At 42.6% G+C, this 19,232-nt stretch overlaps 2 protein-coding genes and 1 non-coding gene across 3 annotated transcripts in view; 2 read left to right on the top strand and 1 right to left on the bottom strand.

Moving 5' to 3' along the window:
* LOC139662585 (N-chimaerin-like) overlaps positions 1-7,644 on the bottom strand; it is a 29,285-nt gene extending 21,641 nt beyond the window's left edge. The window contains 3 exon segments of the mRNA XM_071541280.1: positions 5,086-5,141; positions 5,287-5,325; positions 7,626-7,644. Coding sequence (XP_071397381.1) covers positions 5,086-5,141; positions 5,287-5,325; positions 7,626-7,644 — 114 coding nt within the window.
* A 932-nt stretch (positions 7,645-8,576) lies between these two features.
* On the top strand, positions 8,577-8,650 carry trnai-aau (transfer RNA isoleucine (anticodon AAU)). Its single transcript has one exon. It is a non-coding gene; the product is annotated as a tRNA-Ile (tRNA).
* Positions 8,651-8,964: 314 nt separating this feature from the next.
* LOC139662583 (FERM, ARHGEF and pleckstrin domain-containing protein 1-like) overlaps positions 8,965-19,232 on the top strand; it is a 70,094-nt gene continuing 59,826 nt past the window's right edge. The window contains 2 exon segments of the mRNA XM_071541279.1: positions 8,965-9,157; positions 15,717-15,944. Coding sequence (XP_071397380.1) covers positions 15,771-15,944 — 174 coding nt within the window. The 5' untranslated portion in view covers positions 8,965-9,157; positions 15,717-15,770.

The raw sequence follows: 19,232 nt of genomic DNA, 5'->3' as shown, positions 1-19,232 counted from the left end.
CTTAGCAACCAGCGAGTGCATGGGTTCATGGTGCGTGGGTGTGTAGAATATTGCACTAGTCAGATAAAAAGCTGAGTACTGAACATTCTGTTGTTCTCAACTAAACTGCTGCCTAGCCAATAAATCAACAAAGACCAAACAAACAGCAGTGAATATTAATTTGGATGCTGTGTGTGCATGTGTGTGTGTGCTTCTATGGGGCAGGTAGGTGTATGTATGAAAGAGGGAGGCTTGGACAGGGAAAGACAAGGGACATACAGTAAGTAGGAAGGAATTTGTTTTGACGCACCTAGTGGGCTTTTTAGGTCTGTGTGTCCGGACGGGGCCACAGTTTCATTTGTCATAAGAAAAAGAACACAGCTCGCTCATTTCAACTGTTCATACTACTCTTTTGAATTTTTATTGTATTCTATTTCCATTTAAGAAGAGTCTTCTTTTATCAATTATGGTTGTATGCAGGCTGCTAAAGACATTTTATTTTTATGAAGTTTTACTGCAATTAATTTTATTGTACATCATAGTTTATGACCTTTCTTACTACACATACCTTCCCTACACACACTTTATGACCCTACCTACAAAAATAATGTTATCAGAAAAATTTAACAATGAATGATTATTTCAGCTGGAGGATGTGTACTTTAAATTATGAGTTTTTCTACATGTAAGAATGAAAATGTGCAAATGCTCTGCCATTTTCAGTGTAAGCTTTGAGATGTGGTAGATGACAATACACTCAAAACAGCAAAACCTCACTTTACATAAGAGTGTAAAGTGAGGTTAATAATAGCACACAGTCTGCAAGTCTCTAGCTATTAAGACTGGAGTTATTCAGATCAACAGCCGTGATTAACAGGAAAGTCATCCTGTCCGCTTGTGTGTCCTGAGCATAGGATTTGGCCTCCTTTTTCTGACATGTGAACGAGGGAGAAAGGGAGATGGACGGGGCATGGGACCTAGATAAGCAGATAAAGGAAGCGCGGTAGCGGTGTGTGAGGGAGCAGTAGGGGGCCTAGTGGTTATAAAAACCATGCCATAACCACAAAGTCACAGGATTCAATCCCCCCTAACTACCAATAATGAATTCATCAACAGGCATGTGTCCTGTCCAGGTGAACCTGAGCGAGACACTGAACTCCGACCCGCCTCATTGTAGGTCACGCTGGATAGGAGTGGAGAATAATGTAAAATGTAATAAAATGTAAATGAGATGGAGGAAGGGAGAGACGGAGACATGTTAATAGAGAGGTATTCAGGAAGGCCTGGGTGGAGTGAGGAGGCACATGCATGGTTACAGTGGTAGCAGCCATGCATGTGCACTGCTGGATGCCTACCAAGACTCTGAGGCCTGTCACTAAGCCATGCGTGGAACGGACAGACTAATACCCATAACTAACGCTCAATAGTCATCCTTGAATGCGCACCGCAGAGTATCGAGCTGTAGGGCAAGACACTGTTTGAAAGAGAAACACATTTTCATGTCTCTGCCACACATATATTTTAAATGAAATGATGAAATAAATTGGTACAGAGTGAAATGGAATGGCTTTAAAGTATGCTTGGCTTAGCCTGGAATCAAGCACATGGAAAACGTATTTAAAGAGTATCGATTTTGGGAAATATATCATTACCTGATGTTCATGATTAAAAAATAAAAACTGTGTCAAGCAAGGACTTAAATGACCTACAATAAAAACCAGAGCCTGTTTTAATTTAATTGTACAATCAGTCATTTTTTAAGAGTAGGTGTCATTTTTTCCCCCAAACACTGGATACCTCAGTGTGGAATCAATCTGTTAAATTTCTCGGCCAGCAAAAAGAAGATTAATCCAAGACAGTTTGTCATGTTTGTTCGGGAGGGTGCACAACAGTTAAAGGGCTGATGGTTAAAAAAATACTGCCACAGTGCCCCTGAGCAATGACATTCCACCTCCATGTATACTTGCTCCAAGAATGGTCATTTAAAACTAGCATTAGCTAAAGACTCCAATACTGCAACACAGTTGCTGTAATAAACAACTGTGGCTGTTATCTATCCCTGAATCCCAGTAAAAATAAAACTATACAAAAGCCTTTATTCCTGGGTGTCCTGGTGGCTCAGGAGAGGAAAGCAGACACCAGAAATTGGTGATGTTGTGGGTTCAAATCCAGTTCACGATCTTTGCTGCATGCCTCTTTCCCATCTCTCCTGTCACTCTCTGCTGTGTAGGGCTACAAACAAATTTGGGATGAGGCAGTACTGGTATTGGACACTAGGCCAATACCCAGCTAAACTAAGGTATTACATTAAGGAATTTCTTAACCTTTTCACACATTGATGAATATTTGATCTTAGAGAAAATAAATTAGATCTCTTTATGGATTATCCAGGATTTTTTGTCCAGTAAAACCAAATTAACAGTCTAGGTCTATAATGTTCTACAAAAGCACTAGTATCAATGCTATTACGGAAAATGGAATGTGATTCTTTATTGATCCCTGTAGGAATTTGTCTGTTTGCTTGCCTCCCCTCCACAGGGATGTCAGAGGTCAGGATCAGCTGCAGCACAGCACCCCTGAAACTAGTAGGGATTCAGTGTCTTGCTCAAGGACACTTCAGCAGGGTTGATGCTTGCTGACAGGGGGGCTTGACCCCAGGACCTGCTGTTTAAGGACAGTCTCTCTACTCACTACGCCACCCTGGCACCCCATAACTTAAGGTATCGGCAGTGAATAAGTGCTTATTGGTGCATCAGTTAATCACATAAAGCAGAATTGCCAGGAGGACAACATAGGGGGTAAAGGGGGTGGGGGGTGTCTCTCCCACTCCGTCTGTCTACCAGTCTGCTGTTTTTTAACTGGGTCAGTGCCGACTACCTGACCTGACCAGGGCATCAAACCCAACAGCTGTTCATTTAGTATACACACACACATACACACAGTCCTTCTTTAATCCCCCTTGGATTCCCCCAATCTTGCCAGAGCTGTCCCCCCCAGTTTTACACACACACACACACACACACACACACACTAATACACACACACACGTGCGCACATGCACACATCTGGTGCCAGCCCACCCTCAGGGCAAACTAGCTGGTGCATGGCATTTGGTGGACATCTGCACCATGCCATACCACCTGACTGCCATCAGCTAGGACTGAGCCTCCGATTGTCTGTATTAACTAAACTCATTCCCCACCTTCTGCAAACACCTAAAGATTTTTAGATTCTTGTTATTCGGATCAGGCATCAAGCTCCATGCTGAATCTAACTCCCTAAAAGGTTCACTGGTGCAACGTTTCAACCCAAAGTGAGCCCATTTGAGGGAGTATTTGGGCACACGCTTTGAAGTGAAATGCCGTGCAACTGAAACTTACTGAAAGCAAGATTCAACATGGGAGTAATTTTCTCAGCGGGCCACAAAGAAAGGTTCTGAAGCAGCTGAAAAGAGCAGCGATTCGCTCTGGCTGAAAAGAAAGGACACCAGCTGGGCTCCAAAGTACGGAAATCTATCTCATGACTATGACAGGAGTTATAATTCATGTGATGGCACAGCTATGGTAGCAGGAGTGGGCAGTCATAAACCGTTCTCAGCTCCTAGTATAATTGTTTTGCATAATTTAGCTTACTTCTGGCTGGTTCAATTTGGTTTCTGAATTGCTGAGCAGGCTGTTTCGAGCCAGAAGGGTAACCTGTCCCAAGAGCCTATTGTTAGTGGATTTCTTTTGTTTGGAACCAAGTTTATTTTTCACCTGGGGTAAGGTCACCTGAATGTGCATAGATTAACTTCTGCTGTCACTAATCAAGTCTACTCACTCTCCTTTTTAGAGAAAAAGGGAAACAGCTATAGTGGGGAGTCTGGCTGGCTCAGCAGGCTAAGGTGTATTCCATGGTCTTGTAAAGTGCAGGATTTGCTTGTGACCTTCATCACATGTCATTACACATGTCTCTCTCCCATCTTTCCTGTTACGCTCCTCTTTATATTATCTAATGAAGCAGAAGAGCCCCAAAAATAACTGTGGAAATGAATGGGAGTGCCCTAATAATTAAAGTCAGAATTCCTGAGCAAATACTGATAGCATATGTTAGATTACGCCAGTGAAATACTATGAGCACTACTTTTACTAATATTAAAATCCTTGTTGTGTTTAATACTGTTAATCTACGACTGTAGACGGCTGAACAGCTGCCTTCCCTGGTTGTCTGAAGACAGCAGATTGGTGAACTACAGCAAAAACAATCAGCCCAGCGGCAAGCCGAATCAGCAAATACTTTCTCTGAGGAGGCAGCAATGCACACACACACACACACACACACACACACAATCAAATTTTCAGCATCCTCTAGGCCTTATTCGTGCAATTATTGTTGTTGCTGAGATCAATAGCAGGGGTAGAAAATATTTGTGATGTTGTGAAGTATACGCCTAAGTGTAGATACAGGACAGGACACCAGAACTTACTGTTAATCCTTCTGAAGGTGTTTATGAGTCTAATTCAAATTTTGTTTGGAACCGAGTTTATTTTTCACCATGAGATTTCACAATGAGAATTCAAGCTAGGTTTCTACATAAGTGCTCACCCCAAATAGCACAAGGGAGATCCTGCAGATTGGTGAATATCAGAAGTGGCAGCATATTCACAATGGAGATTTTTAGGCTCCTTCTTTATACAACCTCCAAGCTGCAGTTCCTAAACTTCCAAATTTCCAAATTGCTGCTTTTGGAGAACATTTGTTTGGGTAAATGTTGCCTCTAACATTATGCACTAGCTACCATAATGTATCCTGGCTAAATGATGCGTGAAAATGGATATCTGTATTCCATGATAAACATGGTTTCATGTTGGCGGGACAATAAATGTGCTCAAAACGTAACTTGCATGGCTGTGATTAGCCACAGCCCCTCAGGCTTTGGGGTGTTTTTTTCTAGACACCAGGATTCGAAAGCTGTCTAGTGGAGCCAAACATTGTTCTACAATGACAATCATTTTTATATCTTGCTCAATAAAATATATTTTTCGAGAATTTCCAGTGCTTAAAGCCCACATGTCTGGAATATTTACCTCTACATGTATGTGCGTGTGTGTGTGTGTGTCTTCTCACCTCACAGGTGCAGGTGAGTCTGCGTGGGTGAGGTGCCTCCTGCTGGAGCTGGTACACTGGGTCAGAAACACACACCACCATCAGCAAAAAGCATGTTTTAACGATTCTTAATGAGTGTGTATACAAACATACACACTAAAAGAAACACTCAGGACAGTGAATCCAAATAAAAAACAAAGATTGTGTTACTTAAATACTCACAGTAGGACTTCCACACCGGTGGCCTGTATTCATCATGGTCTGAGGACAGAAAAATAACGACAATGTGCTTCAAGAACAACATAACTGCAGAACTTTGCCTCGTTTAACTCAATTTCCTTTGCCACAGTGCCCCCATGTGGTTAGACCAGGATAGTGATCAGTCATGACTTCATCTGCATGGCCCTGTGTCCCAGTTTTAATCCCAACCATCAACCAGATAAGATTTGAGGGCATTAAGTGTGGCGAAATCAGGAAGTAATCATGATTCCCTTGTCAGATCCTGTGTACTAGAGAGCTCTCGCTTTCTCTTTCTGCACATAAATCAAATGAACAGCACAAATACAACTCCCTGAAAAGGTGAAGCTTTATTTCTTATAATAAATACTCGACAGAATAGGCAATATTGAAAGGAGCCAAAATGCTAGTTTTGTGGATGAACAGTGGGTGCTGGTATAACAGCACTATTTATGAATTCCTACAGATCAAATATGAATTTAAAACCTAATCACTGAAACCGATAAAGGCCATTTCACAGTTTTATCAATGCCACTTCCAAATACACAAGCTAAATAAACAGTTTATTGTCTATAAAACCCAACATTCAAAAGGTTCTTGCACTCAAAGCATGACATATGAAGTAAAGGCTTTCAGCTGCCTTAGTTCCTATAGTTTGAGTGCAAGTACTTTGGATATTAGAATGACGTACCGAGCCGAATACTTACTAGTTCTCAAGAGACCCTGCATTTATGCTGAGTCTTTATTGCTTTACCGTGTCAAAAATTACACTGATCATGAATGGTGACTAAGCAATTGAATAAATAAATCCACTCTATGGAGCATAAAATGCTGTAGGCTATGGTAAGTCGGTGACTAGATGGCTTGTTAAATGAGCTCTCTGTATGACGTTTATCTTTCTTACACACAGACAGGCTTTTGCTGCATCTCCCCCAGGCCTACCCATCTTAATTATGGATGGATATAAATGTTATAGCAGTGTTTCCTCACTAGACTTGTTTAGAGGTGGTGGACCACTAGCAAAACTGGCATCACTGCTGGAGAAAATGTGATCTCAAAAGACCATTACGATTTAAAAACAGAACATGTTTGCCCCCTGGCACTGATTTGATGGAACAGACTTCACAAGCTCATTTGTTATCGTGGCAGAGGAATCACTTGGCTGAACATTTGAGTAGGCTAGATGTTACGCTGAACATTTCAACTCCAAGTCCTACGCCAGACACCACAAATGAACACCCATTTCCATGACAACATCATCAGAATTCAATGGCATCCATCTTGTGCACTGAGGGAGATTACTGTGAAATACTAAGAGTTGTCCTTTTTTGTGCCCGTTCAAATTCTGTGATGCATGCATTTGGTTAGTGATGTATTGTGGCTGACTGATGAGGTCAAACTTTAATTTGACAAAGTCGCTGCACACTCACAGCCTTAATGTCGTACTAACTAGTAAGTAACTAAATAGTAACTGCAATGTCACTGAAACTTTTAATCCTGGAATGGGCCCAGGAGCAAAACTGGGTCTCAAACAAAACTACCCTGCCCCTTCATCTACAAAAACCTCTACAGGAAACACTGCTAATACATAGTGGTGATGAATGTGCAGCTTTTAATTTAAGGTTCTGTAGCTCTTTGGCCAGCACCTTGCAAATTCAGGGATACATTCTCTCCCATCTTCTCTGCATGGGTAAAACTAACACCCTGTTTCCTGTCTTGGTGTGTGTGTGTACACTACAAGTCTTATCTATCCAACACTCGTCCTCACGGTATCCTGTCTTCAAAATAACCCTCAATCTTCCCCCAGCAAGTGTCTCTTTCTCTCTCAAGGCAACATGCACATACATATACGCACTCACAAGAAACTAGACATAACACATCTATTGTAGAAACTGACTGTGTCTGCCATTACAAACCCCAATATATAAAGGAGCATAGGACACCTTTTCATCTACAGGCCTGGACAGACACACATTCATGAGGCAATAAAAGCCAGCTTCTCAATTCATTGGCCACTGTGAGCACTTTCACTATGTACCAGGCAAACTAGATAGCCATGATCCAAAAAACTGATGTTTACTAATACACTGGCCGGTAAACTTGACCCATGTAAAATCTACCCGTTTCTGTCTGCCACACACGGAGACACACGTGTGTGTGTGTGTGTGTTTGTGTGTGTGTGTGTGTGTGTATGTGTGTGTATGGCAGACAGAAACGGATAGATATTGTTTATTACACAATAGCCCAGATATCCATTTCATTGGGAAATATGATTCCAGATAAAGGCAGAATGATACAAGCATCTAGGGTGTAAAGCAGCTTACCGAAGACATTTAAGGCCATCTTGATCCTGCGATATGATGATGAACAATTAACTAAGATATCTCAGGTTCCAGCAAAATGTAGCCACTTAGTTTAAAACCTAAAAGAGAATGAAAAAAAACAGAATAAGAAGGGAGCATTCAACCGCTGACTGCAGTGAGCTAGCTAGGCCACATGCAGGTCAAAATAGCTGACTAACGTTAAACAACAAATCATCAAGCCAGGCAGCAGCTCAAATGATGAGAGAGCTAACGTTAGCGGATTCGGTCAACGCTCGGTTAGTTCAGATAGCAAGCTGAGTCGTGGATAAAACGAAATTGGCTGGAGTTTTAACCTAACACACTGTAAAGTAAGAGTATGTTTCAATGAACACACGCCGACGGTGGCTTCTAAGAGTTTACAATTATGGCATGCTACTTTATTTAATCTAACGGTTAGCTATTAGCTAGTACTCACATTCGCATCCATTCTACATTGTGGTCGCCATCTTGTTGGGTCACGTGAACAGTCTCGCCCTCTCTGCTTGCCCACCAGATTTGAGGGGTCACCATGGCAACGGGCGGTGGTGATGGTAGTGGACGGCGCAGAGAAGTTACCAGAGGGCTGAGGACGTTTTCATTCCCGATTAAACGTTGGTTTTAGTTCAATATAAATTGTGTTCCATGGTTTTAAGTTCAGTCCCTTGTCCGATAGTAATGTTAGGGAACTTTTGGTTTTCAAAAAACAAGTAACTGAAGCTTCTCTGTCTAACGTTAGCCACTACAGGTAAGCCCTGTTAACATTAGCTAGCTAGCTGCCCGTTAGGTATCGGACTGAAGTTCACTCATCTGCCTTCAATAGGCACGGGCGTTTTGGGTGGGTAACTTTTGGGAATAAAAACTATTAGTATTAAAATGAAATATTTGACTGAATGAATTTTCAAATTCCCTCAAGCCCAGGTGCTATTACAATGTGGCCGGTTAGCTCAGTTGGTTAGAGCGTGGTGCTAATAACGCCAAGGTCGCGGGTTCGATCCCCGTACTGGCCACTGATATTTTTGCCAGGTCTGTGCCCGTAAGTGGTGAAGTACAAACCCCAGCTACGCCGGCTCGTGTATAGTTCACGATCCTAAATCGCTGCACGGTTTCGTTATAAACCCGGTATATACACCACGACCATGTCATTACATTTCCCATAGCTTCTCTTCCCCAAATCACCGTGAGGTGGCGCCGTTCGTCAGCACTATACTTTCTCCCCCTCTGACACTGTAGTGCCGGGTCCCTGGTGCTGGAGGCAGTGTGTTGCTCTTTATTGTTCGAGTAGAAAGCTCGATCTCCGGATCCCACATTTGTTTCAATGTAGCCAAGGCGCGACTCACACTGCCGATCTGGGTTATGGCCACCACACAGAAACCACGTCCTACCTGAGCGGAGAGGCTTCTGCCGTGAAGAGAGGACGGCGAAAGCAAACTAACTTGCAGGACTGTGGGATTTACCGTCTGTGTTGGAGATAAAGACTATACTTGCGGACAATCTCTGGATCCTGAAGAAAGGGGGTAAGGAAATCAAGCTACCAGGATTATGAAGCGAGGTTACACGTAGCCTGCCTAGGATCCATTGAATGGCACACACTTAGATAGCCAATTCATGGAAATAGTATGTTTTCAGATTAAAGAAAAATATTTTGGCTTCGTAAGGCAACTGTGCGTGATGTTAGATGAGCCCGACCTTGTCTTTCAAGTATAATTGCTTGCTTCGATTTTTTCACAGCTACCAGCTTGTTCATTTTCCTAATCGGCTGAGCTTTAGGAGGTCCAGCAGGGCTCCTTTTACTGTAAGCTTAATGTTACACGAGGATAGCCTGCTCCAATAAGTACTTGAAACATGCAAATGCACACCAACACTAGGATGATATACACAGTAGTTAATTCACAAAACTTAAAAATTAGCAGATTGATTGTAACGGACAAAGACTTTGGTGAATATCCATCATTGTGGGTTTCAGTTTTCCCAGCCCCCCCTTCCCTAGTTATTTCCTGCTGTTTTGTGTTAATGCCGATCACAACCCATAACCTTGTAATAGGCTGACTTTATCATTGTCAAAAACGTCGCCACATGCACATCAATACTGAGTCGTGCACACACACCAGCCCGGTCTCTGAGTGTGAGCAGGTTGCCATAGCCTACTGACATCTTTACCCTGGCCTAAAGGATTACTCTGCTAACCTACATTCAGGGGCTTGCACTTAGCCAACTGGGCAACTCTGTATGTGTCTTTGAATCTGTCTCTGGGTTTAGAGTGTGTGTAGCACTGTGTATTTTATGTTCCATTTCACACGGCTGTAGTGTGTGTGGATTGCTCACTAGCTCCTCTTTGTGTATTGCGTGTTTGAGTGTGTGCATGTGCGTTGCTCTGTTCAAGGTGTCTCTTCTAGGACTTCTTAACAGTCTGCAGCTTGCTATGAACAGCCCTGTAGGTCCTTTTTTATTGTCAGAGCCAAACCTTGACACCCCCCCCCCCCAACTCAATGCATCACCACTACTAGGTGACAAAGGACATCAGCTGACAAATGCATTTACTTCATTCCCTTTCCTCTATTGATCCCAGAGGGGGGAATTCTCTTTTTGCTTGCCCCCCCTCCCTGTACGCTGAGGTCAGAGCACAGGGTCAGTGACAGAGCAGCGCCCTTAAAGCTGGTAGGGATTCAGTGTCTTGCTCAAAGACACTTCAGCAGGGTGTAGGGTTACTGTTTTGGGGGTTTGAACATGTGTCTTCCAGTTGAAGGATGGTCTCCCTAATCAATACGCCACCCTGCTGCCCATTTGATTTTTCCAATCAATATCTTGTTTATAATGGCAGGTAGAGACGGGGTGAGTCACTCTCTTTCTTTCCTTTTCTGTCTTTCTCTTTCTCTTTTGCTCTCTCTCACACTCACACACACACACGCACAAAGGCCATTCTCCCCAGGGCAACAGAACAGCCTAATGGCTTGGCGACTGGAGAGTGTCACCTTGATGAACATGGTATCAAGCACAGCCATTGATCTGTCAAGGACCATGGTAGTAAACGTGTAGCAGCTTTGATGTAGCCCTCAGATGTGCTTGTTAGGCTGTAGCCCGTAGTCAGGGATGTAATTTTTCAGGTTAGTTAGTCAGGCAGTTAGACAGTTTAAAAACAAAGGCTGTGTAATAAATGTGATCTTCCTGTTGCTAGAAACGAGGATTAACATCTTATTTCCATTGTGGTCTTCAGTTAAGATGGGGTTGATGTTCTGAGGCAAGTTTTGCATTTTACTAAATTACATTATAGCCATTATGTCTGTAGGCTATATCTAAATTTATCACAATGTTTGTACAGGTAGTGTACAGTCATTCCAAATGAAGATCCCCATTTTCCTGCTATTTCCCTTCCATTTTTCTGTTTTCTTGTGTTGTTTTGATCCCAAACCTGCACATGCAGAGAGCCACACAGAGAAGTGGGGCTAAATGGGATGCAAATGCATCCTCCACATCACAGTCCCACCCAAACCGCATAGTTTTAGTTTTTCATGAATTAAATTATGACATCTGTGTTGTTGTCGTTGTTTTTTTATACATTTTTGTTAACCTGGTTTATGTCCATATTTACATATAGCCTTCATATTCAAGCTCCCTCTGTTTCACCAACCTACACACACACACACACACACACACACAGGCATGCACACATCCGATTCCTGGGCCTAGCTTCCCTCTCACAAACTGCTGGGAAATTTTCAACTGAACAGCAGTTCAAAGGCTGGTTGGGAGGCCTTGGTCCCTCAGAGTTAAAGCCCCACTGCTGTACGCTCCCACAGTAGCTTCCTTTGTGCCTGTGTGACAGCCTTGCTCTGTATTCCTCTCTTGCTCAGTTCCATGTTCAGTCCCCGGCGCCTGCAGAGGAGACAATGAAACTTCACAATGAGACAATGAAAGTCTTTCTCACTTTTTGCATTTATTTAGTTGTGGTATTGGTCTTACATGCGGGATAACACAAAATTAACAATTTGTATGGGTCATTCCTATGGTCTGAAGACAGTCCAGTCAGTATTTATGAACATGAATGACTCTCTCACAGCTAAAACTTTACTTTTTGGAGACAACGCCAATGTTCCCATTCATTAGTAATTAGAAAATACTGTTTTCTTATTATATTTCCTGTTCTTTGCGTTCCTGGTTTAAAAAATGGTCTGCAGGCTCCCGGTTGGTGAGAGTTGTGTTGAGAGAATGAAGACAGACAGGCAGGCAACACACCAACGTACAGCCTGCAGAGTATGAGCTACTGCTGTTTGTCAGGGTAATTGGCACCTGCTTGTTAGTGAATGATTAGGTAGTGCTATAAACTGGTTCTGAGTTCACACTTGTTTCCCTTTGAAGGTTCACAGGGAGAGAGAAGCAAGTAACCCAAACTGAGTGAGCGTAGGGTTTCAGAAACAGAATATTGTATTCAAGCACTTAGAAGCTTAGAAGCTTTTTTCAAGCAGCACCAGTGCTCCTGAGTTGAATTTTGTATTTCAAGTATTTCTTTGCATTTTTCAATATTTGCATTGTTCTTGACAACAGCTTCTGTCACTTATTAATCATAAATTGTTTGGAAAATATCACCAACAAGAAAACAACTCAAACAGTACCTCCACTCACATCACCAAACATATCGCAAATGGGACACCAAGTCTGCCAAATGAATGAATTTGTGCTCAGAGAAAAGGGGAAATAATGCAGCCTTAAATCAATAAATAAATTGATAACTTAAAAAAAGCACAGAGAAAAAGAGACAAATAAATTAATAATTTAATTTAAAGTACAAAGAAAAATGAATAAATAGACAAATATATGGCTCAGTACAGGCAAATCATAGCGAAAGACTTGTCCCGCCTGGCAAACGAAGCTGAAAGTAATGCCTTGCCTGATTATATGTTTTTTTCGAGTAGAAGGACTGGCTGAGAATTAGCTGTTAGCTGTTACAATGAATACAGACATTGACCCTCTAGTTTGGAGCAATTTGAAGAAATTCCTCATCAACTGACCTGTTCATTGAACCAGAGTTCAGACGATGGAGCAGCTGGGAAATTGACCGCCTCTCTGCTGTTATTTGCTCCCTCTTGCTGTAAGACATGACCTTCCGAAAGTGGCTGTAAGGAGACAAATCTTCACCAACCGTGCCAGTTTGATGATTACTCCTGATTCTTACAATACCATGCACACCGACTCCCCTTATTATTAATTGAAATGTGACCATAAATGACTAAATACATGTATGAATGTAAAATAAATCTATTTACTTTGTATTTGGATACAAGAAAAATCATCTTCTAAGTTAGGAATTAATTAATTAATTTATACTTTTATTGATTTGCTAATTTATTTCCCTTTTTCTCTGTGCATTGATTGATTGATTGATTTGGCTTGGTCTTCCATAATCAAACTCATTCTGAGGCACTGGATGAATAAAGATGAATGTATTTTCAGTCTCCAACACAATGCCTTACCCCAGCTACTGTTGTTGGAGGCATATCCAAGAATTGAGTCATACAGTCCAAACCCATCATGATATTTCAGACTGTCTGGATAATGAACTGCTAAAAAGTGATTGAACTGAGCTTTCTTTTCTGTCTGGTGGAGGAAGTAGTAGACAAGAACAAATGTGTGTTCCCACAGGTGTAATGAGTAACTTGAATGTCAGGTCCCTTTTATTGTCAGGTCACTTCCTTGGCCAGGTTCCAGTTTCTAGTTACAGCCTTTGTCACTCAGCTGCAGAGAAGTACTGGATTGTGTGGGTGGGGGGACTAAAGATAGTGTCGTTTTGTTATGGCTCTCTGTTTGCATATGGTTGTATTACTTGCGAGGTCCCTTGTGAATTCTGGATACAAAAGGGGACTGTTTTGTGTGGTGAGGGCAATTCGGTCACTTTTAACCATTAATGCAAACATACAGTACATTTCATGTGTTTTTTCTTTGTTTAAGTTCTCTTTCTATGGTAATAGATACTGTATTGATCCACAAAGAAGAAGTTAATCTTTCACTTGCCCTCCTCCACAGGGAGGTCAGGGTCGCCCCCCCCGAAGCTGTAGGGATTCAGTGTCTTGCTGAAAGACACTTGAGCAGTGCAGATGCTTGCTGTCATGGAGTCTTGAACCCGTGTCCTCCAGTTGAAGGACAGTCTCTCTGCTCACTACACCACCCTGCTGCCCCTAAATAGTTAGAATATTCTGTTTATTTGCATATACAGGGTTATTGGTGAGGAAATGAAGAAGTGGCTTATTCTGAATATGTCCTTGCCTGCCATAGGAGCTGTTATCTGGACTACTGTAATGCTTGTAAACACACTCATTGTTTCTGTCGTCACCATTAGGAAGGCAGTGTGTGATATGCTAATCCAGTGGCTGCATGTAGCTTTAGAGAACACAGAGGACTTGACTCTGTGACACCAAAGGAGGTAACCATAGGGAGATCCTGCTATTGAAGGCCTAATAGACCTATTAATCAGCGTAATGACCAATAGGTACTTAATGACTAATTGATTGAATAATTTATTGATTAACATGTAATGACCTAGTGTGTGCTCTAAATGTAAAAATAAAAACAAAATGGTAATCCTACCTCGGAAAACTAAAAACAAGGGATTGGAGAGATTTTTTGTCATTCTCAAATTGATTGACTGTGTGTAACAGCTGAACCTGAGTTCAAAATTATTTATAATTTTATAATAGCTGAGTTATAAAACTTCCAAAAATGATGTATTTCCATCTATAAGTCAACTCTCCATGAGGATATGTGAATATGTCCCAAATGTAGATGGTTAAAAAGTTCAGGATTAATGACACATCATCTAATTATGCCTTTGGCGGAACATGGGACCATAAAAGGGGAGACCGTTTATGATGTGCTTTGATCGATAAGCCACCCTTTGATGAATAGAATAACAACACACACACACACACACACACAGACACAGACACACACACACACTCAGACACTTACAAGATCATTCAAGTAGGTTGGAAACATTGGATCAGTGACTGTTTGGTTAGAGTGAACAGACCTGGGTGTGTGTGTGTGTCGGGGCAGTGCAGCGGTGTGTAACCCCGGTCCCTGTGTTGCCCTCTGACTGTCTTCTGTCTTCTAAAACATTCCACAGCCGTGATGTCACCAACCGTCTGAGGGGCTTTTTATTGTCTGGGGTCGAGGTTTATCAAGTGTGGGATAAAGGGAAAGGAGGAGGGGGGCTGAAGTGTGTGTGTGTGTGTGTGTGTGTGTGTGTGTAAGTGTGTGTTTATGTCTGGGAGGGGGGGGGGGGGGTGATGATTCAAGTTGTCTTTGTGTGTCCCAGACCATATCTCATCTGTCCTACATTGTGAAGCTTTGATTCAAGTCTGAACTGGTCTTCAACAGAGTTTTCCATTCAGCATGGAGGAAAGGCAGTAAATCCCACCTGCATGTAGGCCTAGTTGGAATAGGTGTGCGTGTGTGTGTGTGTGTGTGTGTGTGTGTGTGTGTGTGTGTGTGTGTGTGTGTGTGTGTGTGTGTGTGTGCTAGGGGTGAGACGTGTGTGTGTCTATATGCCTTGGTCCACCTCCTACGTCTAGCTGTAATATGGAACTGTCCCAGCTCTGTGGTTTACACCCTCATCTCAATTCCAACCAATAAAAATTCACCACTGAATAACACACTGACAGAATATCTTGTGGTTTCTACATTGTGCAAGGCAAATTTCCTCAGACTGGATAAATGTTATAAGATTCATTGCACATTTCTTGAACTAATTAAGCACCAAGTTTCCATTCGAGCCAAGTTTTCTACATTGGGCTACTACAAGAAAACCTCTTACCTCTTCATATTAAATCTGAGACAAATCTTGTAATTTTTCCACATTTCAGACAGTTTACACCAGGGTTTATACCTTTTTAACCTTTATTTACACAGAGAAGGTTGATGGAGCATGCATTCTTGTTTTCAGAAACTCCCCGCTTCACATTTATACATTTGGACTGGTTTTCTTAAAATGCACACACACACACACACACAAACTGCAACCAAAACAAAACACTAGTTGTAACCATGAAATAAAAACTACCGCTCTTTCCCTTTCTTCTCCAGACGTGAAGAGTGGTCCCTGAAGCTAGAGAGCGCCTTACTGTAGAGTCGGTCACCATGGTAGAACCTGCCGACAGGCCGTCCACAGCCGGCCAGAGGCTGGGGGCCCCGGAAAGTTTTGGGGTGTCCACCCTGGAGCCCGGCTTGCGCCCCCCCGCCCAGCCCCCAGGACGACAAGTCTCCATAAGGGTTCAGATGCTCGACGATACACAGGAGGTCTTCCAGATATCGGTGAGTAGGAGTATGTGTGTGTATATGTGTATATGACTCTGCTTAGGGGTTTGGTGTCTTGCTCAAGTACAGTTTGACAGAACACATGGCTGTTGATGGACACATTGGCTGTTGTGGAGAGTTAAACCTGCAACCTCACCATTGTTGGACAGTCAAAAAATCATTAGGCCATTAGTCTAGTTTCACCTAATTCCCCTGTGTTCTTCAAATGACAGAATTATAGAATTGGTTTAAAATAAAATACAGTGTTTTCAGTTGGTTTCAGTGAGTCCCAGTGAGTGAGTTTTTCTGGGAGAAAACCATGGCCTCAGATTTGGAGCTGATCCTCATGAAACCTGCTCAGTGCATGTAGGACCAAAAATCCTCCATTTAAACAATGGGAAAATACCAAAATTGGAGTTAAAAGATATTCAGTTGACATCAGCATTATGCAAATTACTTTTTGAGAGTATTTATTCCACCATAAGTCACCCAATTTCTCTTGCTTGGGGCTTGGGAAATTCCGTCTGTGTGTCACTCCCAGACTGTCTGCAACTCTGCAAGTTTTCTTCTTCATGAACACGACCTTACACAGACTCGGATAGACTCTACTTGAACCTTTTTGATTAGTCATGATCATTTTTATGGCGTTTATGGTGCTTTATTAGACAGCATGCAAGAGAGAGGGGGGTGTGGTGGCATGGGGAGCATGCAGCAAAGAGCATTTGTCTGATTTGGTTTTCAGCCCAAGGCATGCTGGGTACATGGTATGTGCTGTAGCCAGCTGAACCACAGGGATGCCTCGAGGACTCAGCTGAGACGCTGAGCTACCTGGTGCCTGACAAATGTTTGGAAACAAGTTTGTGTGGATGAGAGATTTCTTGCTAAATTGCGCAACAGATTGGAATGGGGTCATGATTCTCAAACCCCTAGCAGGCACTGATATGTTTATCTGACAATCTCTGTGTGTATCTGTCCTCTTATCTGTTTAGTTGTCTCTCTGCCCACCTGCCTGTGTGTTGTCTATTTATCAGGCTTCGTCCTCAACCCCCACATTAGAGAGACTGATACAAACCAGTGAAAATGTATCATGAAATACCAGAGATGTGGCTTATCAATGGGGGTAGCCTACGCAGTCTTTTTTTTTCTCAGTTCTTGCGAGTTTGCAAAGGTGCAGTACATCAGCAGCACACTGACAGTATGTCATTCCAAAGTGGTGGTTGCAAGAGGATGGCTTAATATTTTCTTTTCACCTTGAGGAGGTTTGAGTCTCGGGAGACACACAGGAAATGGGAGAGAGGCCAACTTCCTCTCTCAGCACACCACACCTCTGAAACCGGAGGGAGTGCTGATTAGGATTCTGCCACATAGGCAGAAACACACACTACAGTCTTTACTCTCTTTCTGTCTTTATCTCTGTCTGTCTCTCTGCCTTTGACTTTATCCCAATCACTGCTTTTCTGTCTGTGCTCCAATGCTGCCAGGTCATTGCAGCAAAAGGTACTATAAGGTGCATTAGATGAAAGTGTCTATCCAATGGTGTGGTTATATTATGTCTTTGTTTACCTTTATCTCTGTCTTGTTGTGACTGTCTTTCTATCTCTATCTCTCTGCCTGTTGGTCTATGTATTCACATCTCTCTGTCTCTCTTCTGCCGTCTCTATCCTTTCTCTGTCTTTCTTGGTATATTTCTCTCTCTGTTTTTCTGTCTTATTATTGTTCTGGTTCTCTCTCTCTCATGTTCTCACACATACACACACACATATTGTATATTGTTTGTAGATCCTGGCCAGCGCTCAGCCTGATTGCCTCTTTAGATGAAGGCCAAGGTCATGAGAGGTAGCCAGTAGTGTGTGTGTGTGTGCGTGTGTTTTGTGTGTATGTGTGTATGTGTCTCTGAGTATATGCGTGTGAGCATGTGCATGTGTGTGACTGTGAATGCCATGAGTGTGAGCTTGCATGTGAGTGTGTGTGTGTGCGTGTGTTTGTCTGTGTACATGTTTGTATCCAGCAGCTCTCTGACTTCCTAATGCTGTGTATAGAAAGCGGCTCTCTGACCGGCTCCATTGCCAACAGTTTCCGTATTGACATTGGTGGTGTGGTGTTTCGGTATGTCTTCTCTGGGTGTAGTCTTGGGTTAGTGAGATTCTGAATACACTAGCCACCGCGGCTAGCTGACAAAGAATTCGGTTTCACGCTCTGCTTAGCACTTAGAATGCCTTTAGAAATACAGCCTCTGTGTTATCAACTGAAATTTGGGGACTTTTTGTGATGATAATTAAGAAAGAATCCAGCAAGTCGCTGTCTCAGCTGGCTTGTACAACATTCAGACCTGCCAGTTTGGGGAGCAGTAATTGGCTCTTGTGAAAATGCCAAGAATGTATGTGGTAGTTAGTGTGTCAGTGCCTGAGGACGTGTCTGTGACTGTGTGGACAGTTTGACAGCAGGCTGGAATCCGGTGTCGGTGTGGGTGCGAGAGATGCCTTCTGCATGTTTTTTTTTTTTTCATTTTCAGAATCCTAAATTGATGTCTTCTCAAATTGATGTAAGAACATCGACCTTGTGGTGCGCCACAAAGCATCACCCCTCCTGCCTCCGTGCAGCAGAGCTCTCTCCCTCTTCCTCTCCTTCTCTGTCTCACACATGCACGCATACACATGAAATGGTCTATCTCTGTGGAACATCTTTGGACGTCACTGCTCAGACCGCAGGAGAGCAGAACATATGAGCTGAGAACATACTGAGAACATCAGCGCAACCACAGAATACTAATAATGCACACACACACACACACACACACACACACACACACACACACACACACACACACACACCACTGTTTATGGTTGAGATTGTTTGATCTCAATCACCAGTCAGAGCCTGTCTGTGTCTCCAAATGTGAACCAGCAGAGGACTGGACTGGGAATGGTAACAAGACAAGGAATGGAGATGAAAGGAAAACAGAGGAAAGGAAAGGTGAAGAGGGCAAGAAAGAAACAAAATGAGAAAGTAAAAGAAAAGGAAGGAAAGTCATGAGGAAAGGGATGATATGAAGTGAGAAGGAAAGTAGGGAAAGGGAAAGGACTAAGTGAAAGGAGGGTTTGGTGCTTATCACTGGCTTGGCGAAATAAGGGAATCATTGTCTTCAGAACTTGACTCACCTAGATCTCATTCCTGATACAGTGCCTTCCAGTGTGTTTGTGCAAAAGGTGTAGTCTAATGTGTGAATCAAGAGATAAGCATGCTGCTTACACTAACCTTGGCATACTTGGCAGCTCTCGCTATAAGGTAGGTACAGTGGAAGGCTAG

This window comes from Centroberyx affinis, unplaced genomic scaffold (genome assembly GCF_046629955.1).
Source record: "Centroberyx affinis isolate AG114_WGS23_722 - 3 ecotype Tasmania unplaced genomic scaffold, CSIRO-AGI_Caff_v1 ptg003849l_1, whole genome shotgun sequence".
Taxonomy (NCBI): domain Eukaryota; kingdom Metazoa; phylum Chordata; class Actinopteri; order Beryciformes; family Berycidae; genus Centroberyx; species Centroberyx affinis.
The sequence above is the reverse complement of the archived record's forward strand: the minus strand, read 5'-3'. Positions and strand labels throughout refer to the sequence as shown.